This window comes from Humulus lupulus, chromosome 8 (genome assembly GCF_963169125.1).
Source record: "Humulus lupulus chromosome 8, drHumLupu1.1, whole genome shotgun sequence".
In the NCBI taxonomy this organism is placed as follows: Eukaryota; Viridiplantae; Streptophyta; class Magnoliopsida; order Rosales; family Cannabaceae; genus Humulus; species Humulus lupulus.
Window position 1 is genome coordinate 76520962 of NC_084800.1, and position 20235 is coordinate 76541196.

Sequence of the window (20235 nt, forward strand, 5' to 3'; positions counted from 1 at the left end):
ATACCAACAAACTACAGATCCAACATCTAAACAGCAATCTAAATCATAAAAACAACCAACAACAACAAGAATCAAAGAAAATCACTTACCCATGTGTATCTTTTTTGCAAGATTTTAGAGAGGAAAGGTATGAGATTTTGTTATGAGAGGGGTATTTTAGGTATTAAATGAAAGATGAGCATTTGTATCATATGGTGGTTAACTTTGGTTCAAATTTTAATTATTAAGCTAATGTAAGCATGATTTATCAAATTTCTCATTACAAACTCAAAACAATATACTCAATAACTCCATATATCTATAATTTAACTTATATCACATATGTTTTAGCCAACAAAAACTATCTTTAACCCAAATTAATATTTATTGAAACTAAATTATAAAACAATGAACTAACTAAAGGTGAAAACTAATTCGAGAAGAAATATGCGTATATATATAATAGGAATAAGTACAATGCATCTTTTTTTTTTGCAATATTGGTGTATTCTTTTTTTATTTCAGCACCTTGATAGATATAATCTCAATTTTTTTATATGAAGGTGTACATTGTAGGTATTTAGAATATCTTGCAAATTTTGAAGAAATTATGAATAGTTTACGAAGCCGAAAACATAGCTCAAATTGTCAAATTTTACAAGCGTACACAAAAAAAAAGGACGCGTGCAACAGACAGTTTAGACCCTGTTTTGGTACCATAATTTATTCAAAATTTATTGAAAATTTGTAGGATATTCTAGATATCTATAATGTACACCATCATATAAATTTTTTTAGGATTATAATTATTTAGATGCCGAAATAGAAAAATAATGCACTGCTATTGTAAAAAAATGAGATGCGTTGTAGTCGCTCCTTATATATAATATACATTTTTCAGATTATTAAAAGAAAAACACAAATTAAACTAAAGGTACTAATCACACCATCATTCGTACTAACTTAATTAAGAGGGATTTTGTAGACTGTAACTGCAGAAGTGCAACTACTTTTGTCCCACATCGTCTATAGTAGAGCGGTGGAGTTATAATTGAATGATAAAACAAAATGTTATCTACCAAGTTTGATCATACCTTTCTCGGCCTTTTGGCTAAGATCAAGTGTAGTATCTGTTCTTATCAGTTTAATATCTGATATGTGGGCCAATGGCCCACGCGATATTAAATTAATTTTTTATAGGGGAGAATATAGTTGGTAGCTTGCTGCCAGGGTTCCCAGGCGTTGTCCGTGTGCTGCACTATCGCAAGGACTGGCGCACCCTACTAATTCTAGTCTTAAATTTGGGGCTTAACTGTGAAAAGGAGTGATATTGATGGGCCAGCTAATGGGGTTTTGATTTAGGTCCATAATAATACGAAAGCTATTTTCACTTCTGCAATATCTCATTTTTTAAGCTATATGTTTCATTTTTATTACATTGTATGTTATTTGATTCAAAACATGAGAAATCAATTAGAAATAATAATCTAATATTTTTTTTAAGGAAGAAAAATCTAGTCATTTGAAATCTGCTTTTATTTTAAACATATCTAATAAATTCAAATAGTTAAAAGCCTGTGTATTTTTGTATTTTTTTTTTGGATTATGTAGAATTACAACTTTGTGGTTATAAACTATTATGTTATAAACACAATATTTCATCAGTTAGATTTTTTCAGGCCAAAATTAATTTTGTATATATGAAGTTAAAAGTTAATGTGATGTCGAGATGGAATATATTTTTACAAAGTATAGATTTAGTTTTTTTTTTAATCATACTCGTATCATTTATTTTAAAATCATATGTATTTGTCTTTTTAAATTTAGATTTGATAAATAAAATTTTATTATTATAATGAAACTGTAATTAATTTTATATAATTAAGTAATTAAATTTAAATTTAAAACTCATATAATTGAGAGCAAATAATTAAATTAGTAAAAGTTTATTATTTAAATTTGAGTTTATGATACTAAATGTGTATAATTTTAAAATACTCATTATCGTAACACAAAATACCAAAATAATACTTTACAAAATTTAAAAAAAAAAATTTAATAAACATTTTTAACGTGTTAAGATTTTACAAAAAAAAACAGTCAAAAAAATATTAAATAAAATGGTTTAAAAAAACCATACTAAAATCTTACATAATTAACTTGACAACTAATATTTTTTTTAATCTTTTGAAAACCATAAGCATCAACTAATAAAATTAAACAATTTATAGAATGAATCAAACTCAAATAAAAAAAAAAAAATCTAAAGAACACGTAATACATATAACGAATCGAAACCTAAATAAAACACATGCACATTAAGAATATTGTGACAAAAAACTAAGATCATAATTAAAAAATCCACTCTCATTAACCCAAACAATATTTTTGAATGATACCCACAAAACCTTACAAAAACTAAAAAGTTCTTAAAAAAGATAAATGGAAGAAATGATTTTACCTTGAGTGACTGAAGGTGTCTATCTCTAATTAACCTACCACCTTAAATCATTTTATTTTCAATTTTTGGGTGAATTAAGCTTGGGAAATTTCATGTTATATGCATATGATAATTTGGTAAAAAAATTTAATATACCAACATAAGTTACTATCTCAAATATATGACAGTTTCAATATTTTGAACAAAAATACTCATAACATTCAAACACTCATTTTCTCTTTTAATCCGGACTCTCTATCTCTAACGTCTCTCATTCTCTCACTTTCTCTCTCTCTTATTCTAATCTTATAGATCTTGAAAAACTACCAAAATTTAAAAAAAAAAAAAAAATCTAAAATGGACATTTGAGTGAAAAACTATGAACCTCCAAATTTTTCGTCAAATTTCAGTGCAGAGCATCGAAATTGTATTGAAAAGCATTGTTTTGGCCAAAACTCAAGTTTTCATGATTGTATCGCAAAAGCATCGAAACACCATCAATTTGCATCGAAAAAACATCAATTTTGTATCGAAAAAGCATCGTTTTGGCCAAAAAAATAAAATTTCATAATTGCATCGCAAAAGCATCGAAATATCATTGATTTTGCATCGAACCACCATCGATTTGGCATAGTATAAACATCGTTTTTGCCAAAATCAAGTTTCATGATTGATTTTGCATCAAAAAGCATTGTTTTGGCCAAAAAATAAGTTTTCATGATTGCATCGCAAGAGCATCGAAGCATCATCGATTTTGCATCGAAAAAGCATTGTTTTGGCCAATAATCAAGTTTTAAGATTGCATTGCAAGAGCATCGAAACACCATCGAAAAAAAAATCAAGTTTTCATGATTGCTTCGCAAGAGCATCGAAACACCATTGATTTGTTTCGATGCTCTTGTGACGCAATCATGAAAACTTGATTTTCGACCAAAACAATGATTTTTCGATGCAAAATCAATGCAATTTCGATGTTCTTGTGATGCAATTATAAAAACTTATTTTTTGACCAAAACGATGCTTTTTCGATGCAAAATCGATGGTGTTTCGATGCTTTTGTGATGCAATCATGAAAACAAGATTTTTGGCAAAAACGATTCTTTTTCGATGTAATTTCGATGCTCTGCATTAAAATTTGACGAAAACTTTGGAGGCTCATATTTTTTCACTCAAATATTTGTTTCAAATGATTTTTTTTTTTTAATTTTAGTATTTTTTCAAGATCTATAATATTAGAATGAGAGAGAGAGAGAGAGAGAGAGAGAGAGAGAGAGAGAGAGAGAGAGAGAGAGAGAGAGAGAGAGAGAGACGTTAGAGAAAGAGTTCGGATTGAGAGATAAAATGAGTGTTTAATGTTAGTATTTTTGTCTAAAAAATTGAAATTGTCATATATTTTGGATGGTAATTTATGACGGCATATTAAAAAATTTCAGTAAGTTATCATGCATAGGACATAAAATTTACCTTGAACTTTTAGAGCATCTTATGCACTGTTTGGCTAAGCTTATTTTTTAGCTTTTAGAATTAAAAAAAAAAAAAAGTCGTTTTAGAAGTGTATAGGTGAAAAATATATAAAAAAAATAATAATAATTTAGAAGTCATTTTGAGAGAAACCGAGAGATCCTAGCTTCTCCCAAAAAGACTTTTAAAAGTTGTTTTCTAAAATAAAAAAAGCTACAACTTTTATTTATTTTATAATTTTAGTTATAAGCAAAATTAAAAATTTAGCCAAACGTGACCTTAATATTTTTCTTATTGCTTTTGCAACAACTTTAGCTGAATGTGTGTAATATATGTGACTTATGGATTAATAAGAATAAATTGTATATAAAAAGGAAGTTACCCAAAATGGGAAACGTGTAACTTATAATTGAATTTTTATTATTTTTAATTGAGATATCTGCGAAGAAAGCATTTAAGATGTACTTAAGTACTCTGAGTTTATTTTACAAATTTTGAGTACCTAAATATTATAAGAGATATTTGCAGCAAAAATACATAAGTGTACTAAAAGTTGCAATTAAGTACTTAAATACTATTAGGCGCTAACAAAAGTTAGGTACTTTAGTGCAACATTTAACATAACTTAAGTATTTTCACGCAAATATCTCTTTAAACCAATTTGTCATGTCACTATCTAATGGCAAACTTAATGGCAGATATCTATAGTGTATCTAAAAATTAATCTTTGATATTTTTGCCGTCAAAAAATAAACTTAAATATTTAAATATAATTTTTAGTACAACTTAGATGCACTCACTACAAAAATATCCTTTTTAATTTATATAATTTATTTTTAATTTGTACTAAAAAAATTGGCCTTAAAAATTAAAACTGCATTAAAAAAGCGTTTTAATATTGTAATAAAAAAATTGTACTAAATTGTGTAAATTTCCCAAAAACTAATGTAAAAAAAATAATAAAGTGAATGGGATAATTGAGGGCCGAATTGCAAAAATTACAATTGGAAGGACTAAATAGATATTCCCGCTAAACCCAAGGTTTATGTTTTGGTGAATGAATACACAGAAAGAGGTAGAGTTAGGGTTTTAGAGCTTCAGAGATGCCTCGCACAACGACATTGGAGTGCCCCGGTTGCCCTCCGCTTAGAGCTCTCACCTTCGACGCACTTGGTCTCATAAAAGGTCAGTTTTACTCCTTCTATGTTTCACTCTAGATGAATAAGATGATACATTTCGACAATATGTATTGCAGCAGTAATTTATATCTTTATGTATATTTGAATCTTCAAAGAATTTTCTTGTTTGATTTATAGTTATTGAAGCTCGGGGCAAGCAAGGAGGTCTTCCGAAGATCGTAGAGAGATGGGGCGAGCCGGACGCCTCCAAATCCGTGATTGCAGCTTCAATGGTGGACGCCAAACACGACCCAGTATGTGTGTTCATTACATTTATTGTGTTATGAATTTTATTATTTTTATTCTTTTGAATAATTCCGCAATTTTTGCTTTATAAAACCCAATTGTTGATATATTAAGTATTTTGTTTTCTGTTAATTGTGGCAGATGTTAGCTGTTGCAAGAAAAAATGGCACGGTGAGTAGCTTCATTAGACTATGAATATTCCGGGAACAGCATATTGGTTTCTGTTTATTGGTTGCTGCTTGTGGTTTTGGGTTTGCTTGAAGCTTTATTTATTGTGAATCTGCCTAATTGGTCTTACAGATTGAGGTTCTCAATCCTCTTAATGGGAATCTTCGTTTTGCAATTTCTAATGTTGGTGATACTGGTCGACCTGAAGTTGATGCTATTGCTGGGCTGCATTTATTTGCAAGAAATAGATTGGAATCAGAATCCAAGTAATGTTCATGATTTTTCAGAATATTTCTTTAATATTAATTGGGAATACAACTTGTTTCGTTTTTCCTTTGAGTACACAGTATTATATGGGGACCTTTTTTATTATTACCTATATCTAGATCAACATATAAACTTCCCAAACGTCCAACTGCTCAGTCCCATTGGTAGGAGTTTCCAATGTGAGTTCATTTGTTTTATGTTATTAGGTCTTGCACTTTTCTTACTTGTTCGGCAAATGGGAAAGCAAACATGAGGTCCTTTGAAGATATCTCATCTGCAGATTCTGCCTCAATGGGATCTTCAAAAACATGGGATGTCTGCACGTCTGGTAATATTCAATGTTTCAAGGTGGATGGAAGTGAAAACTATGCATTATTTGGAGGGTAAGCACTTTCTTTCATATCTAATTTTTTTAAAAACACCTGTAAATCTTGTCATATTTTGCTAAGAAAAGGCAACTACCATATTGGTTCTTAAAGACTGATTAGATTGTTTTAAACCACAGGAAGGGAGTGGAGATGAATGTATGCGATCTCAACGAGTGTACAAAGATTTGGACTGCAAAATCTGTGAGATCTTTATCTCGCCAATCACTTTTGAATTAATGTTTCATCTGCTTTGGTTTTCTAGTGTATGACCTCACATTTATTTAATCATTTTCTTTTATGTAGCCTCCTAAGAACAGTCTTGGCATTTTTACCCCAACTTGGTTCACATCTGCCACTTTCCTCAGTAAAGATGATCATCGTAAATTTGTGGCTGGTACTAACAGTCATCAGGTATCCTCTAATAGAAGTTTTGTTTTTTATGGAATTCAAACATTTAAATTTTACATTTAAGAAACAGTGGATTCCAATACACCCGCGTAGCACTGTTATCTTTTTTGTCTCTCTTGCTTTCTTCCTCCCCCTTTAAAGGAATAATGGTTAAATAATAACATTAGAAGTCATCTGGTAAGGTTTTTCTGGCCATTTTATTCACTGTACTTTTTCTTAAACAGGTTCGCCTCTATGATATTTCTGCTCAGAGAAGGCCTGTTATATCCTTTGATTTCCGGGAGACCCCTATTAAAGCAGTGGCTGAAGATTTAGATGGCCACACAATCTATATAGGGAATGGATCTGGTGACCTTGCGTCTGTTGACATGCGTACTGGTAAAGTTTAATCATATATGTTAGACTGTTTATCTCAAGTTCTGAAAGACATGTTTTGGCTTTTTTTCACGTTATAAGCTGCATTAGAGTTATAAGAATAGTCAAGCTATTTTTGGACCTATATTTTTCTTTATTTAATCATCAGTTTAAGTTGATTTGTTCTGAATGCATTGTTGCTTTCATGTCAGGAATGTATATTTGGGGTTTTCATTTCTGCAATATTTTTTTACCTTGTTATAGATTGAGCTTAAATTAGATTAGTTTACTTGATTCGTCCATGTTTTGTCTTTCTATTTTTGTTATTTGAAAATTTTGTTTCTTCCTTTATAATGCTAATGGTGAAGTGTTCTCTTCAGGCAAATTGTTAGGATCTTTCTTGGGCAAGTGTTCTGGAAGCATTAGATCGATAGCCAGGCACCCAGAGCTTCCAGTGATAGCATCATGTGGTGAGTAGTAATATTGTTCCTTTATGGGAACTCTATTGTGTTCTACTTGAAAGGTTGGTTTAGTACTAGGCTGCATTGTAATTTGACTGCTCGGGAGAGAAAATGATGCTAAATAGTGCTCTACTAGAAAATAAGTTGGAATGGGTTGAAAGATTTGTTTAGTACTGGGCTGCATTGTAATTGGACTATTTGGGGCCTGGGGGAGAAAAGGATGATAAATAGATCTCAGATAATTTGCATTTTGTGTAGTGATTATGACTCATCTTTTGGAAACTTACTTTTTGCATCACAAGTCTGATTAAGGTTTTGCTTTATCACTTGTACATTAAAACTTAGTTTTTGTCCCCACTTTCTTTCCCAGGATTGGATAGCTATCTACGTCTGTGGGATGTAAGGACACGGCAATTGCTTGCTGCGGTATGTTGTTGAATTTCTATAGCTGTATTGCTATGAAGAGATGAAATCTTGGAGGATAAAATAGCTTGTTTATTAGTTCATACTTAGTAGTTGCAGGAAAAGTCGGCTAAGGGAATTTTGGTGCTTAAAAGTAATGTTAAAGTGACTTTATCAGATATTTTATGTTTTATGCCCTCTGCATTTTCTTCCGGGGAGAAAAAGTAGTGTGTTTTATGGAAGTCTTTTTAAAGGAAGCGAGGCTGCAATATTAATGAACTGTAACAAGCTTCTATGTTTTAGATTATCTTAAGCATGCCAATCAATTGAAATATTGCATCTTATTAAGAAAAAAAATCTTCAGTATCTGTTTTCGTTTTTTCAATAACCTTGTTTCTCATAATAAAAATAGCTGAAAATTAATGCTGATGTATCATGCTTCATACCCTTTAAGCTTATTGTTCTGATTGTCCTTGTCACTGTGCAGGTTTTTCTGAAGCAGCACCTTTCCAGTGTTATTATTGATTCCAATTTCAGTGAAGAAGGTTCGATATACTCCTTTGTCTTATTCTTCCTTCACTTAAACACCTAGCTATACTCGCAAGTCACAATTAAAAAGAAATCATATATGAATGTTGTGTTTTATTATGAGGTTGTATGAGGAGATTACTGAGTACTTGAGGAGGGAGGAAGAAATGTTTGGAGTGAGAATGAGGGTATTGTTTTGGCTAGGCAATATATGTGGTACGAGCATGGGACTACTTTAATCCATCCCACCTTAACATTCCATATCAATAAATATGTGGGTATTCCATTATTCATCCACCTAAATTGATTACCTAAACATAAAAGGGTAACTTAAAGTGTGAAAGAATCCATTTTCCATTTATGTTTGCCAGCATGTTTCTGCTTTCATTCTAATTAGCACAAAGCTATATATTCCCAGTTTTCACGTCGTAATTTTTGTAATCTGCTAATATCTCATCTTATTAGCAGATGTTGCCTACTCTACAAGAGATCCCGCAGTTGAAGAAACACCGACTGCCAATGATTATAAAGATGGAGATGAGCAAGGTCGACAAGATGTGGAAAGGAAGAAACCTTCGAAAGAGAAGAAAGCGAAGAAAGGAAGTAAACAAAAAATTAGAAGCAATGAAAAATCTACAGAAGATGAAGGAAGCAAGAAGGTAAGTAAAAAGAAAAATAGAAGCACTGAAATGTCAACAGAAGATGACGGAAGCAAGAAGTCGAGTAAAAAGAAGAGAAGCAGTGAAATATCTACAGAAGATGAGGGAAGCAAGAAGCTAATTAAGAAGAAAAAGAAAAGTAATCAGATATGTGCAGAAGATGAAGGAAACAAGAAGCTGAAGTCCAAGAAAAGATTAAAGCACGAGAAACTCGATGATTAATCATGACTTAATGGATTGAACTATTCAGTTATCAAACATTGCAGCTTGCCATGCTTTATATCGTAAGGGAGACGGTGAGATAAGTATCGTGTAAAAGCCAGGTTGCTGCTGCCTGCCATTCTATCAAAGAAGGGCATGGAAATAGCGTAAAAACTACAATGTTTTTCCTTTGCTCACTTGAGAGTGCAAGCACCTTAAAATTTTGTTGGAAGAGGGTTGTAATTTATTCTCAGAGAATTGAAAAACCAGTCTTTTATCATATTTAAATGAGATAAATGTCTCGATTCATTTTTGGAAATTTAGATCATGTGTTCAAGCTTTATGTATTGTCATGGAGTACATAATGCTATTCTAGCCTTTTATAATAATTATAATCATAAGTGAGACAATTTCGTTTTTTGAAAACATCTGAATAATGAAGTTAAAATTTTGTTGCTGTTTTGCCTCTTAATCTGTATTTGATACAAAATTCTTTGTGTTTGTTTGAGCTTGTTTTGAGCAATTTTTTTTATTACTATAGTATTCGTTTCTAATATTTCAGTAGTTAAGTATAAAAACTGGACAGAAAGAAAAGCTGGTGCATTTCAATGAACCATTGGACGTAGGAAATGCTTTTGAGTCAAGTATTGAGATAAGATGTGACTAAATTAATGATATGGTATTATTTCATTCTGATATTAACAACGTAAAGTATCCAAATAAGTAGGAACCCTCACCCAAATTATCTAGATAGCTTTTGTCGTTGTCCTTTTAATATACCTTGAAATTAGGGTTTTTTTTTCTTTCTGAAAGGAAGTTGAAATTAGGGTTTGGACTTGGAGTTCCACGTTTATCTAAAAATGTTTTTATTATTATTTCTAGTGATTGTCGTTTTAGCACAATACAATTAATAAAACTTGGCTCTCATTTTTCTTAGGCTATTCTTGTAGAAACATGCATTGCTCACTTAGTGCTTGATAAGAACCCATACGTGCCATGCCACCTTTTTATCTACTCTTTCAATTACTCCCCGCTTTACAGATCGATTACGTTACAAAAATTAAACACCATTTCAACCTCTAAAAGATAACAACCTGTACGTAAGAGCTGGTTATATTGTACTAGCAGGAGGCCTTTAAATCAGAACATGGAAGAAAAGAGGAGAAAATTTTGATGAATTTGGTTGATCGTTTGACAGGAAAGAATTTTTTAATGAAAGAGATTAAGCAATAGATTTCACATCCACAATTTTACCAAAGTTCAACCTTACATTGGAGAGCCACAAGTGGTTGTGTTGGTGAGTGCGTACGTGCGTGTTAGGGGTTTTAGTCCCCTTAACTTGTATTTTTATAAACAAATAAAAAAAATCCTTATATTGGAAAGAATTTAGGAGAAGTGTCATATCATGTGGTAGAGAGTATCATTTTACTACAAAATCTTGCAGTTTCATCCACTTCTCCCAACTATCAATAAAATATATAATTGTGATCTTCTTTTCCTTTCATACTAAACAAAACAAGGGAAGAGCACTCGCCTTCCTCTCTCTTTCACCTAGATAATATGCTAAACTTCCGTTAACATCAAATGGTTAGAATTCTAAAATATTAAAGAAATAGGTTTGGAATGTTGTATAGCCTCCAAGCCACCATGATCCATGATATTGCTAGCCACCTATCCATACGATTATTGAACTCCTTAATTAAATGTCAACTTCCTCCTATGTTCTTCTATTCCTATCCTTGATAACCCCAAACAAAAAACAAAATCTGTAAAGAATTTTTGCTCACTAATTTTATTTCTTCCTTTTGAGAAACCATCAGCCAAATGGATCAAAGTGATGTAAATCAAGGTTCAGCGAAAAATGGTATGCTCATAAAGTCTTATGCAGGCAGTTAAAATGAAACTATTTTAAACGAGTCTTACATAAGAGATCAGTCTTGATTTCTGCGAAAATCACCACCCAACATTGAAAAAATAAATTGAAAGAAGCATCGAGTTACTGAGACACAGCTTTGTCTTTCTCTTCTTTCTCTTCTTTCTTCTCTGACAAGTACCTATGCGATTCAAAGAAGAAAAAAAAAGTTACAATTTACACTACATGTATTAAAGAAAGCTTTCACAGATAGACTCATTGACAAAAGAAAAGAGGAACAAAATAAGTAAAATCTACTGGAAACATGTCTACACACCAACTCAATAAAAGAATTTGGTTAATTGAAGATGTAATGGGAACCGGAGAAGACATATATCTTAACTATCTTTACTAAACCAAAAGGCATGAAATAATGCACAAGCAGGAAACATGAATAGCCAGAGCACTCCGTAACCTACCCTTGACCCTTTGCCCAGCGGGATAATTGATATAGTTGTACAGTTTCATTTGAAGCATGGCACGCCAAAAGCAGATAGTTACGAGGCTGTACCATCCATGCAAATCTCATGAACAATGCCGAATAGACACACATTGCTGCAGCACAAAATTCCAAGTAATATTATAATCTATAGCCATCTAACTTATAAAGAAAGTATTTAAATACTTAAAGCCATTAAGTTTTTGAACCTGCAGTCATGTTCCCAGAGATCATTTCTGGAGGTTTTTGCATGTCCACCAACCCCTGATGCATCCATAAGACATGGTCACAAGTTAAGAGTGATGCCATAAACCATGAAATTAACAAAGAATGAATTCATATCCCAGATGATTGTAACATACCGCAGCAACGAACCCCCAATTAGCAATGGGGCCCCAAAAATGAGTTGTTTTGGGACCAACTGGACTGTTCAAGAATGCTCGGAATGAAGCCATATCAGTCTACTACCTGTTTTAAGAAACTAAGACATATTTAATTTTGAAGAAAATAGGCTGCAAGCAGATGAACCTTTTTTTTTTAGTCTGTTGAACAATAAAAAGTACGGAGGCACCTTACCCACTTATGCAAAAGGGCCTTCTTTATTTTCAACCAAACAAAGAAATTCACTTAACACCAGCAAATGCACTAATGGGAAAGAGTTATCCCATTCTATCCCCCAATGAATTTTAACCAACATATTTATAAACATAAAAAACTATCAAGCTCCCACATCTCACTCACTTCCAAGCTCTTCAACTTCATCATAAATTCATAATCTCCCCTTTCAAGAAACCCAACAACGCTTAAGCTAAATATCCCCAAATGCATCCTTGATGTAAATTCTAGGGAACAAATTAACGTAATAGGGAAGGGGGAAAAAAATCACAAAAGCTCGAAACAAGTGAAAATTTGAAGGGGGAATTTTTCTCAACTGCAACAAAACAACTCCACTCCAAAATTAACAAATAAATAATATATTTTACATGTTTATAGAAATTCAGCAATGATTTGGACATGCAAAGTTACAGAACCAATAAGATCAGAGCCAAATCCTTATACACTAACATCTCCAAAAAATTGGGGATTTCTTACAATAAACGGGAGCAAGAAACCCTAAACCTAACCTAGTTTCAGATTATTGAAACAGAAGACAAATGATTAAGGTAAGGGTTTGTGTGAAAGATATACCTTTGGGTCGCCGGAGTAGATGGTCCGATCGGATTCGACTGAGCTACCACCAACCCCTCCCTCAACTCAAATCAAGTTATTTTTGCCTCGCCAATAAAACAAATTATATATGTTTTCACTTGAGAGAGCGACTCAGCTGAAGTACAGGACCAGGTGGAATTGTTATTTGAGCCACTAATATCACGCCACGTTTGATATGAGCTACGTGGAATCGAATGGTAGGGAACAAGGTTGATTAACTTGATTTATATGTGGTCTTGCACTCATCAGAAACAATGCCTCAGCCAAACTTTTGTTAAAGAAGTGTAATGTTATTATGATTTTGGAATAAAGTAGATTAATAATTTCATTTTATTATTTATTTTTTATCATCTGTAACTTTAATTCTATTTTAATATCTAAAACTTGAATAATTGTTCCTGTAGTTTACTTGTCCTTATTTTATTTACAATTTGATGATGAAACTTAGAGATGTGTATTTTTTTAAGAAAATTAAATGAATGGGTATGTGCTTATTACACTGTTATTAAAAAAATCAGAAATCCTGAATAGTCCAATTGAGCAATTTAGACACGTGTATTTGGCTTGATTTGATTGGCTTTTCACGAATTATTTAATCATTTTTTATAATTATTTCTATTTGTAAAATTTTTAAAATAGAATAAAGCTAGACAAATAAACTGCTTGAAAGGATGGCTCGAAACTGGTGGTGATGGTGCTCATCCGAGCTCTAATAAGAAGGGTTTATATCGGTAGAGTTCTCTAATTTTTTTTTAAATGTTTTAGGTTCTCAAATTTGATATTGTATCATTAGTTCCCAAAATTTATAAATGGGCAACAAAAATCGATTTACAACTTAATTAATTAATTGTAATTAACTAGGTTATAAATTACTTTCTACTAGGCCATAAATAATTTTCTATTACACATTATGTAAACAAATTTTCAACTAAAAAGACTTATGTGACACATATTTAGCAAATTTTGAGACTTAAGTGATACAAAATTAAAATTTGAGGACTTAAGTGATATTTTTCAAAAAAGTTGGGGACCTCTAGTGATATAAACCCAATAAGAAACTATTCAAATGATGAATATTTTAAAATTATAATAAAAGTGTTGCTATTTGACATCTTAAGGTGTCCAACACTACAAAAAGTGACACTTTATAATTGGTTAGCGATACTCCATAATAATTATTTAATTAATATATGTGGGACCCGATATTGAATTTTGCGAATAGTAGTATAACATCTCCTTTTAATGTTGCGCACCACCTACACTCTTAATAATTCTCTATAATAAATATAGCATCATAACTTCTTTTTGTAAGTGCCATAAGTGCACCTTGTTTAGGCATCACACATGAGCCACCCCACTAATTCTAACATTGCTAAAAAAAGAGACTTGGGTGAAGGCCACATCTATTTCTAGAGGCTCGGTTTGGGTTCCTCCTCCTCCTCCTCGGATGTTGAAGTTAATTGCAGATGTTGTTCTTTTCAGTCACATGAGTCCAATTGGTATGCTATAGTTAGAGACTACTTTCTAGATGTTGTTTGGGCATGATCTAACACTATGTTTGGTAGAAGGTGGATGGAGAAAGGTGGAGGGAGAGAAATGAAGAAAGAGGTAGATTGTTTTGTTTGGCAAGAGAAAAAAAAGAAGGGAGAGGAGAGATGGTCCTAATCTTTAAAATTCAATATGTCGTTCTTTTTAAACATAACCTTAAATCCTCCCTCCTCTCATCAGGCCAGTTTAACAATAAGACCAACTAGATTTTAGCTTAATGCCTCAATTTTTTTTTTATTTTTAATGAGAAAAAATGCCCAAAAATATATATATATTCTAAAAGTGTAATTTAATATGAAATGACGGCATAAATTTTTTTTTATACAAATAAGGCCAAAAAAAATTTCTTTAAAATAAGGCCTCAATTTTTTTTTATACTTAAAGCCTCAAAAGGTGTTGGGTATTTTGCAGAACTAAATCTAGTATTTCTTTCTTTCATGATATGTATATAATTATTGAAATTCATCCATGTATCTCTCATATCGTATCATTTGAACATTCTTAATAACAACTCCAAAAAATTTCTTGAAAAAAAACTTCGCAAATGTTTTCATTCTTTTTTTTTACTATTACTTTTGTGCGAGAGGTGTTGCTATAATTTCAATATACATTTCCCCTAAAAAAAATTAATATACATCAAGAGTTATTAATAAATTTATTTACTAAAACATTTTAATGCATATTTTATTGCAAACGCTATCTGTTCCATTAAATATTATTATATATTGTAGAGTGTAGTATAAGTAGAAGCATATATTTGGTGAAATGAAATTCCTTCCAACCAATCATAACTGGGCATCTATTTTAAGCAAAAATCTAACTAGTTAAACTGAGGTCTCTTTAAATTCATGAATCATTTTCTAAACTTTCTATGTTCGTTAATCGTGATAAATAATGCAATACATAATACTACCATGAGAGCTTGGTGAAGCCATAGATATGATACGAGTGAGTTTAAAAAAAAATTACAAAATGAATGGGCATCAGTTTGTAAAAGAAATATATAAATAATATCCTAACGTATCATAGAGTTGGGGGAGACGAGGTTGAAGAAGACCCATGGGATCGAGGGAAGTGAGGTTGAAGAAGACATTTATTTTTAATAATCAGTTTAATTTTTTTAATATATTTTTATATTTGTAAATTAAAATTTTAATTAACTAAATTTTATAAAAATATTTTTATAATATTTTATTAAAATAAAAATGATTGGACCAATCAGGTGTCGCTACATGGCTACTACATTGGTTCCTAATTAGAGCTAATGGTCAAAGACCACCGTTTGCACCAACTTCGTAATGGTAGACATTATTACCGCTAATTTTTTTTAAGTGCAACAAAATTAATTACATAAATATTATTGTTGCAAATTTCCTTAAAAATAATAATAAATCCAAAATTGTTGGAAAAAAAGCAAAAGGCAACACTTTGAGTTGGGTCGGCAATCGTTTTGTTTCCCTCTACTTCATCTTCTTTATTTTAGTTTTATAATAAAATATTTAACATTTTTGTTTTATTCAATTTAGATATTGCTGTAGAAAATTGAAATGCCCGATAATACAAGTTCCATCAAATATACACTAATGTAACAAGTATATATACTAAGATATATTTTTCTTTAAAATATATTTTTCTTTAAAATTTAAAACATAAAAACATAGTCCTAAAATAACACCATCAAATCTTGTATTTTACAAATATTTTACATTTTGCCACTGCTCATTCTTCATTCATGAAAATAATATTCATCCTTCAAACTTTTTTTTTTTTGAGAACATTACACAACTTATTTAATTAATTTCCATTTACTCTTTCCTATATGATGATATTATTTATTGACAGTTACAGAATGTATTTTTACATCAAATTTTTAACATTTTGCAATTGCTTATTCTTCATGTATGTTATATTGTTAAAGTACTGTGTGAAATATAAAAAGTAGATTTTAGTGATATATTTTGAAAGAGAAGATCAATAAGTCACTGAGACAGTGCTGGAAGTGCATGAGAATTTGGTGGGAGATTAAAAAACAAAAAAAATCAGTGAGAGAAAAACGTAGATTAAATTTTCCCAAACTATAGATTGGGATACAGTGATAATTAAGTAGTACAATCTCTTGAATTTTATCTACTTGGATTTAAAATAAAATAATAAAAACTGGTCATTTAAATTTTTAAATAGTGTACTTGTACAAATGGGACATGCTACCTATAATTTGATACTGAACATTTTAAATGACCTGTTTAAGAGGCCAAGTGTTGTTGTTCACTGTGTTAAATCTCACCTGTTCCTAAAGGCTGCCTTGAGGTATCACCAGAAGCCCATGCTTGATAATCCTTTACAAGCTGCACAACATTTTCTTTGAATATTAGAAGAGAACCCATGCAAATGAACCAAAAACTTAGTTATATGCATCCCAACAAACTCCAAGTTTGACCATAAGATATTCTGACAGAAATCAAGCTTACTACTTTGTCAGGTCCATCATTAGTTGATGATAGCAATCATGGAATCATAAATAAATATTAGGCATGAAACAAAATCAGAGGTGCATGAAGCTGCAAAAGAACCTGTGCCATAAAGCGAGGAAGCATGATCTTTAGAACTTGATCGAGGACTTGGGCACCAGTTGATTCAAAGGCTTGCACTGGAATTGGGAAAAATGCAAAAGGAACCTCAATGCTAACCTGAAGAATTTCAGGCAATGTCCAATTATAAGTTAAGGAGACACTTAGTGTTATGCAAAACATATAAGTTTGTATGTATACCATCTAAAAGGGTACCTCAATGACAGCCTCTGAAGTGAGTTGTTCCACCGATAAGTCTTCTCCTTGGTCACTATCACATGATACAATATTCTCCATGAAAGCTGCATTCCCACACCAAATCAATGTCAAATCCTTCCTGAAAAAAGGATTAAACCAAATGACTCCAACAAAATGTATCTTCGTTCATCTATTAAAGAGACTCCGATGACTCTAGTATTCATATTTGCATCAATGTGAATGAATCCAGTATAAACAACTACATAAAACCCTGGTTCAATATTCTTAGTATTTTTTTCCTTTTCTTTTTTTTGTTCATTAAATAAATAGTTGCACACAAAATATCTCATTTCATCACAAGTTATGAGCATAATAATCAGTAATTAGAATTTCATCTATAGACCTTATGCAAAATCTTTTGACCCGTAAACCATACTTTCCAAGCCTCTTGAGCCTCAATATTAAATGTGGACAAAAATCAAAGGAAACCTTCTTGCGTATGGTCACTCAAATTTTGTAACTTATGCCAGAACAAGAATGATACCAAGACAGATAATCCGAGAACTAGAAAGACCTTAAATAACAATCAGTTGGGACATGCTTAAAGCCTCTGTCAAAGTGTCAAATACAACTTTCTTTGTCATTTCCATTTCCTCTCTTTTTTAAGAGGCCTCAAAAGGGTAAAGACAGAGATACATAAGAAATCATTAGAAGGGGTAACAATATGGGACATCATGGAAAATGACAAGAATGAAAGGATGTCCAAAACATATCAAACTTATCTCCCCGAACATGTCAGGAAAAACTCACGTTACTACAGGGCCTTATTATTCACTTGGCGATGCAGAAAATTGTCTTGTATGCATATCCAAGCCATACAGCAAGGTTTACATGAAAGCTATAGCCAAAAATAATATATTAGAGGATGCAACAAGCCACATGGAATTGGTTATTCTGAAAAAGGTATTTGCAGCAATGTAATAGCAACACATACTACACAATGCAAGAAGAGTAAAAGTTCCAACAGTTATGCCCAGCTCCTTACACTTCTACTATAGTGTTTGTCTATCAAAATCAGGAAAACCAATTCACTTAACCGAATTCATTCAAACTTCAAACTTGAGACTTCCCCACAATTATAAAAGAGTAATGATATGTGCACACACTTTTTACTCACACCAATTATAAAACCAAATAAAAGAGTAATTATAAAACTTCCTCTCAATTATAAAAGAGTAATTTTACACACACCCATGTGTCAAGTCATTACTCTTTATAAAAACCCTAATAACAAAACCAAATAACATAATAATTAGTTTCATCCACTAAACAAATTCATGTCATTCAAACTGAATAGCAAAATCTCTCAAGCAGTACCTGACCATAAAGTCTCCTAAATCAAATGCTGGATTACTCATATAATAATGATGCATACAATAATTAAAATGATATACCCAACATTTTTCTGAACCTACACGCATTCACATTCTTATATTATAGTGTAAACACGAAGTGACAAAATGTGTTACCGTCAAATTTGTCATTCTGAGCAACCACCATTGGCGAACCTTCAAGCTGTACAACCCAAAAGACGGTAATAAGGTATTAGGTACATCACATTCATTCACAAAAAAAAAATATATATATTTTAAAATCCAAACCTTGCAAGATAGGAGCTTAATGGAGCACCCTTTGGGCTGTTCTTCTACTCTAACAAGCAGAACGGGGCAAACCTCGAAAGAAAAGAACTTGATTCTATACACATAACACCTGAAAGTGCTGTCATCCACTCTTTCTATTCTCTCCGCATCTAAAACCGAGTACTGGCTCGCCGGTAAACTCATGTACTCACCTGCAATAAGTATTTACATTTTATATGTATCAAAAATAGAAAAACATAAAATGCAAAAGGGAAAAACCCATAAAAGTAAAATGAATCGGAAACTATTATTCTATTCTAACATTACTTAGAGGCCGTGCGAGCTGTCGAACCGGAACGGACTCGGTCCGGCGAGCGGCGAAACGGACTCTGGGTTTCGAATTGGCCGAAACGCGAAGCGAAGGCCTCGAGGATTCGGAGGAAGATAAACCCAATAAAACATGGTTAAAGCTGAGAGAACTCCTAGGGTTTCTCTGCGGATACGAAATGGGCCCGAGTTTTACAGGGCAAGAAGATGAAGATGATGATGTAGTGGCGCGTAGTGCCATCCAAACCAAAGCTTCTGAAAATATATTTTCCTTTTTTTTTTTGGCCCAGAAGGAAAAAATAAAAATAATAAAATAAAAGATTGCTTTGAAAAAGTGAGAGGTAGAGGTGCTAGTCCTGTGGCGTATTTTAGATTCACACACTTCTATTTTGCTAAGGTGTACGTGGCAATAGTTCCATGTCGTTTTGATGAAATATAGATGTAGTTTTACATGTGATTTAGAGTGTCTAGTATTATTTATTTACTAAGTTATAATAAGTTGAGATATTTGTTGTCGAGATAGCACACAATTTTTTTTCAAAAATTACAATTTAATAATCAATTTTTTTTTTTTTTTTGTAATAATACATAAATCTATAATTTTTATGCAACTATTAGTACGTAATGTTAACTCTATAGTAAGTATCTATATAACACGATTTTATTAGTTTAATTGGTAGCGATAATACCCAAAAAATTTCAAAAGTTATATCTTAATACCTAATTTTTTTTTTTAGTAATACTTAAATCTATAATTTTTGTGCAACTATTAGAACTAACTGTTAACTGTTTGTTAAATATCCATGTGGGACATATAGATTTTGAGTTGATTTTACACTAAAATATTTATAGAGTGTTGCTATTGGGCATCTTAAGATGTCCAACACCATATAAGATATTGCCTTATGATTGGTTAGCGATACCAGATAATCCTTATTAAATTCAAATAAGTAGGGCCTGATATTAGATTGCACCAATAGCGATATGTCACCTACTCGTGGTGTTGGGCACCAGCGGTGTCCTTTAGCAATTCTCTTATTTAAAGGGATATTGGCGGTGATAATACCAAAATCTTTTTAATTGTTGCACTTTAATACCCAATTTTTTTACGGCAGTATACATTATATCAATAAAATTGTGCATTATTGGTACTCACACTTAACGTCTGACATGAGTGGACATGTGGCTTGATCTGATTAGTCGATATCATTTTTATTATTTAAATATAGTAAAAATTATTTAAAAATCATTATAATATAAAATAATTAAATAATT

At 31.6% G+C, this 20235-nt stretch overlaps 3 protein-coding genes and 1 non-coding gene across 5 annotated transcripts; 2 read left to right on the forward strand and 2 right to left on the reverse strand.

Annotated features, from left to right (window-relative positions):
- The first annotated feature begins 1069 nt into the window (after positions 1–1069).
- Positions 1070–1263, forward strand: LOC133798781 (U2 spliceosomal RNA). The gene has a single exon (XR_009876001.1). It is a non-coding gene; the product is annotated as a U2 spliceosomal RNA (small nuclear RNA).
- A 3685-nt stretch (positions 1264–4948) lies between these two features.
- LOC133797864 (uncharacterized) lies at positions 4949–9577 on the forward strand. Its single transcript, XM_062235951.1, has 12 exons — positions 4949–5065; positions 5197–5312; positions 5446–5475; positions 5605–5738; positions 5946–6122; positions 6245–6308; positions 6411–6518; positions 6740–6893; positions 7250–7339; positions 7701–7756; positions 8220–8277; positions 8729–9577. Exons 1-12 carry the CDS (start codon positions 4984–4986, stop codon positions 9139–9141), a joined length of 1482 nt encoding a protein of 493 aa, XP_062091935.1. The 5' UTR covers positions 4949–4983; the 3' UTR covers positions 9142–9577.
- A 1310-nt stretch (positions 9578–10887) lies between these two features.
- On the reverse strand, positions 10888–12813 carry LOC133797865 (mitochondrial pyruvate carrier 1). The gene is made up of 5 exons (XM_062235952.1): positions 12660–12813; positions 11834–11939; positions 11681–11735; positions 11452–11587; positions 10888–11174 (listed from the first exon to the last, which is right to left on the reverse strand). The coding sequence occupies exons 2-5, from the start codon at positions 11924–11926 to the stop codon at positions 11117–11119; spliced, it is 342 nt and encodes a 113-aa protein (XP_062091936.1). The 5' UTR covers positions 11927–11939; positions 12660–12813; the 3' UTR covers positions 10888–11116.
- A 3458-nt stretch (positions 12814–16271) lies between these two features.
- On the reverse strand, positions 16272–19270 carry LOC133797866 (uncharacterized). Of its 2 annotated transcripts, none has more exons than XM_062235953.1 (6): positions 18961–19270; positions 18655–18845; positions 18523–18568; positions 17012–17097; positions 16799–16915; positions 16272–16573 (listed from the first exon to the last, which is right to left on the reverse strand). In XM_062235953.1, exons 1-6 carry the CDS (start codon positions 19199–19201, stop codon positions 16502–16504), a joined length of 753 nt encoding a protein of 250 aa, XP_062091937.1. In that variant the 5' UTR covers positions 19202–19270; the 3' UTR covers positions 16272–16501. The 2 variants fall into 2 exon arrangements, with proteins under 2 accessions (XP_062091937.1, XP_062091938.1); XM_062235954.1 differs by having other exon boundaries at positions 18956–19093.
- Positions 19271–20235: the final 965 nt, after the last annotated feature.

What these genes read in the sequence shown, in the direction of transcription:
- LOC133797864 (XM_062235951.1), top strand. Translation starts at nt 4,984, where the DNA reads ATGCCTCGCACAACGACATTGGAGTGCCCCGGTTGCCCTCCGCTTAGA. An exon ending in CGCACTTGGTCTCATAAAAG is followed by an intron (nt 5,066 to 5,196) that starts GTCAGTTTTACT and finishes TTTGATTTATAG; the next exon opens with TTATTGAAGCTCGGGGCAAG. An exon ending in AACTATGCATTATTTGGAGG is followed by an intron (nt 6,123 to 6,244) that starts GTAAGCACTTTC and finishes TTTAAACCACAG; the next exon opens with GAAGGGAGTGGAGATGAATG.
- LOC133797866 (XM_062235953.1), bottom strand. Translation starts at nt 19,201, where the DNA reads ATGGCACTACGCGCCACTACATCATCATCTTCATCTTCTTGCCCTGTA. An exon ending in ACAGCTCGCACGGCCTCTAA is followed by an intron (nt 18,846 to 18,960) that starts GTAATGTTAGAA and finishes TACTTATTGCAG; the next exon opens with GTGAGTACATGAGTTTACCG. An exon ending in TTAAGCTCCTATCTTGCAAG is followed by an intron (nt 18,569 to 18,654) that starts GTTTGGATTTTA and finishes TGGGTTGTACAG; the next exon opens with CTTGAAGGTTCGCCAATGGT.
- LOC133797865 (XM_062235952.1), bottom strand. Translation starts at nt 11,926, where the DNA reads ATGGCTTCATTCCGAGCATTCTTGAACAGTCCAGTTGGTCCCAAAACA. An exon ending in ATTGGGGGTTCGTTGCTGCG is followed by an intron (nt 11,736 to 11,833) that starts GTATGTTACAAT and finishes TGGATGCATCAG; the next exon opens with GGGTTGGTGGACATGCAAAA. An exon ending in CTCTGGGAACATGACTGCAG is followed by an intron (nt 11,588 to 11,680) that starts GTTCAAAAACTT and finishes TTTGTGCTGCAG; the next exon opens with CAATGTGTGTCTATTCGGCA.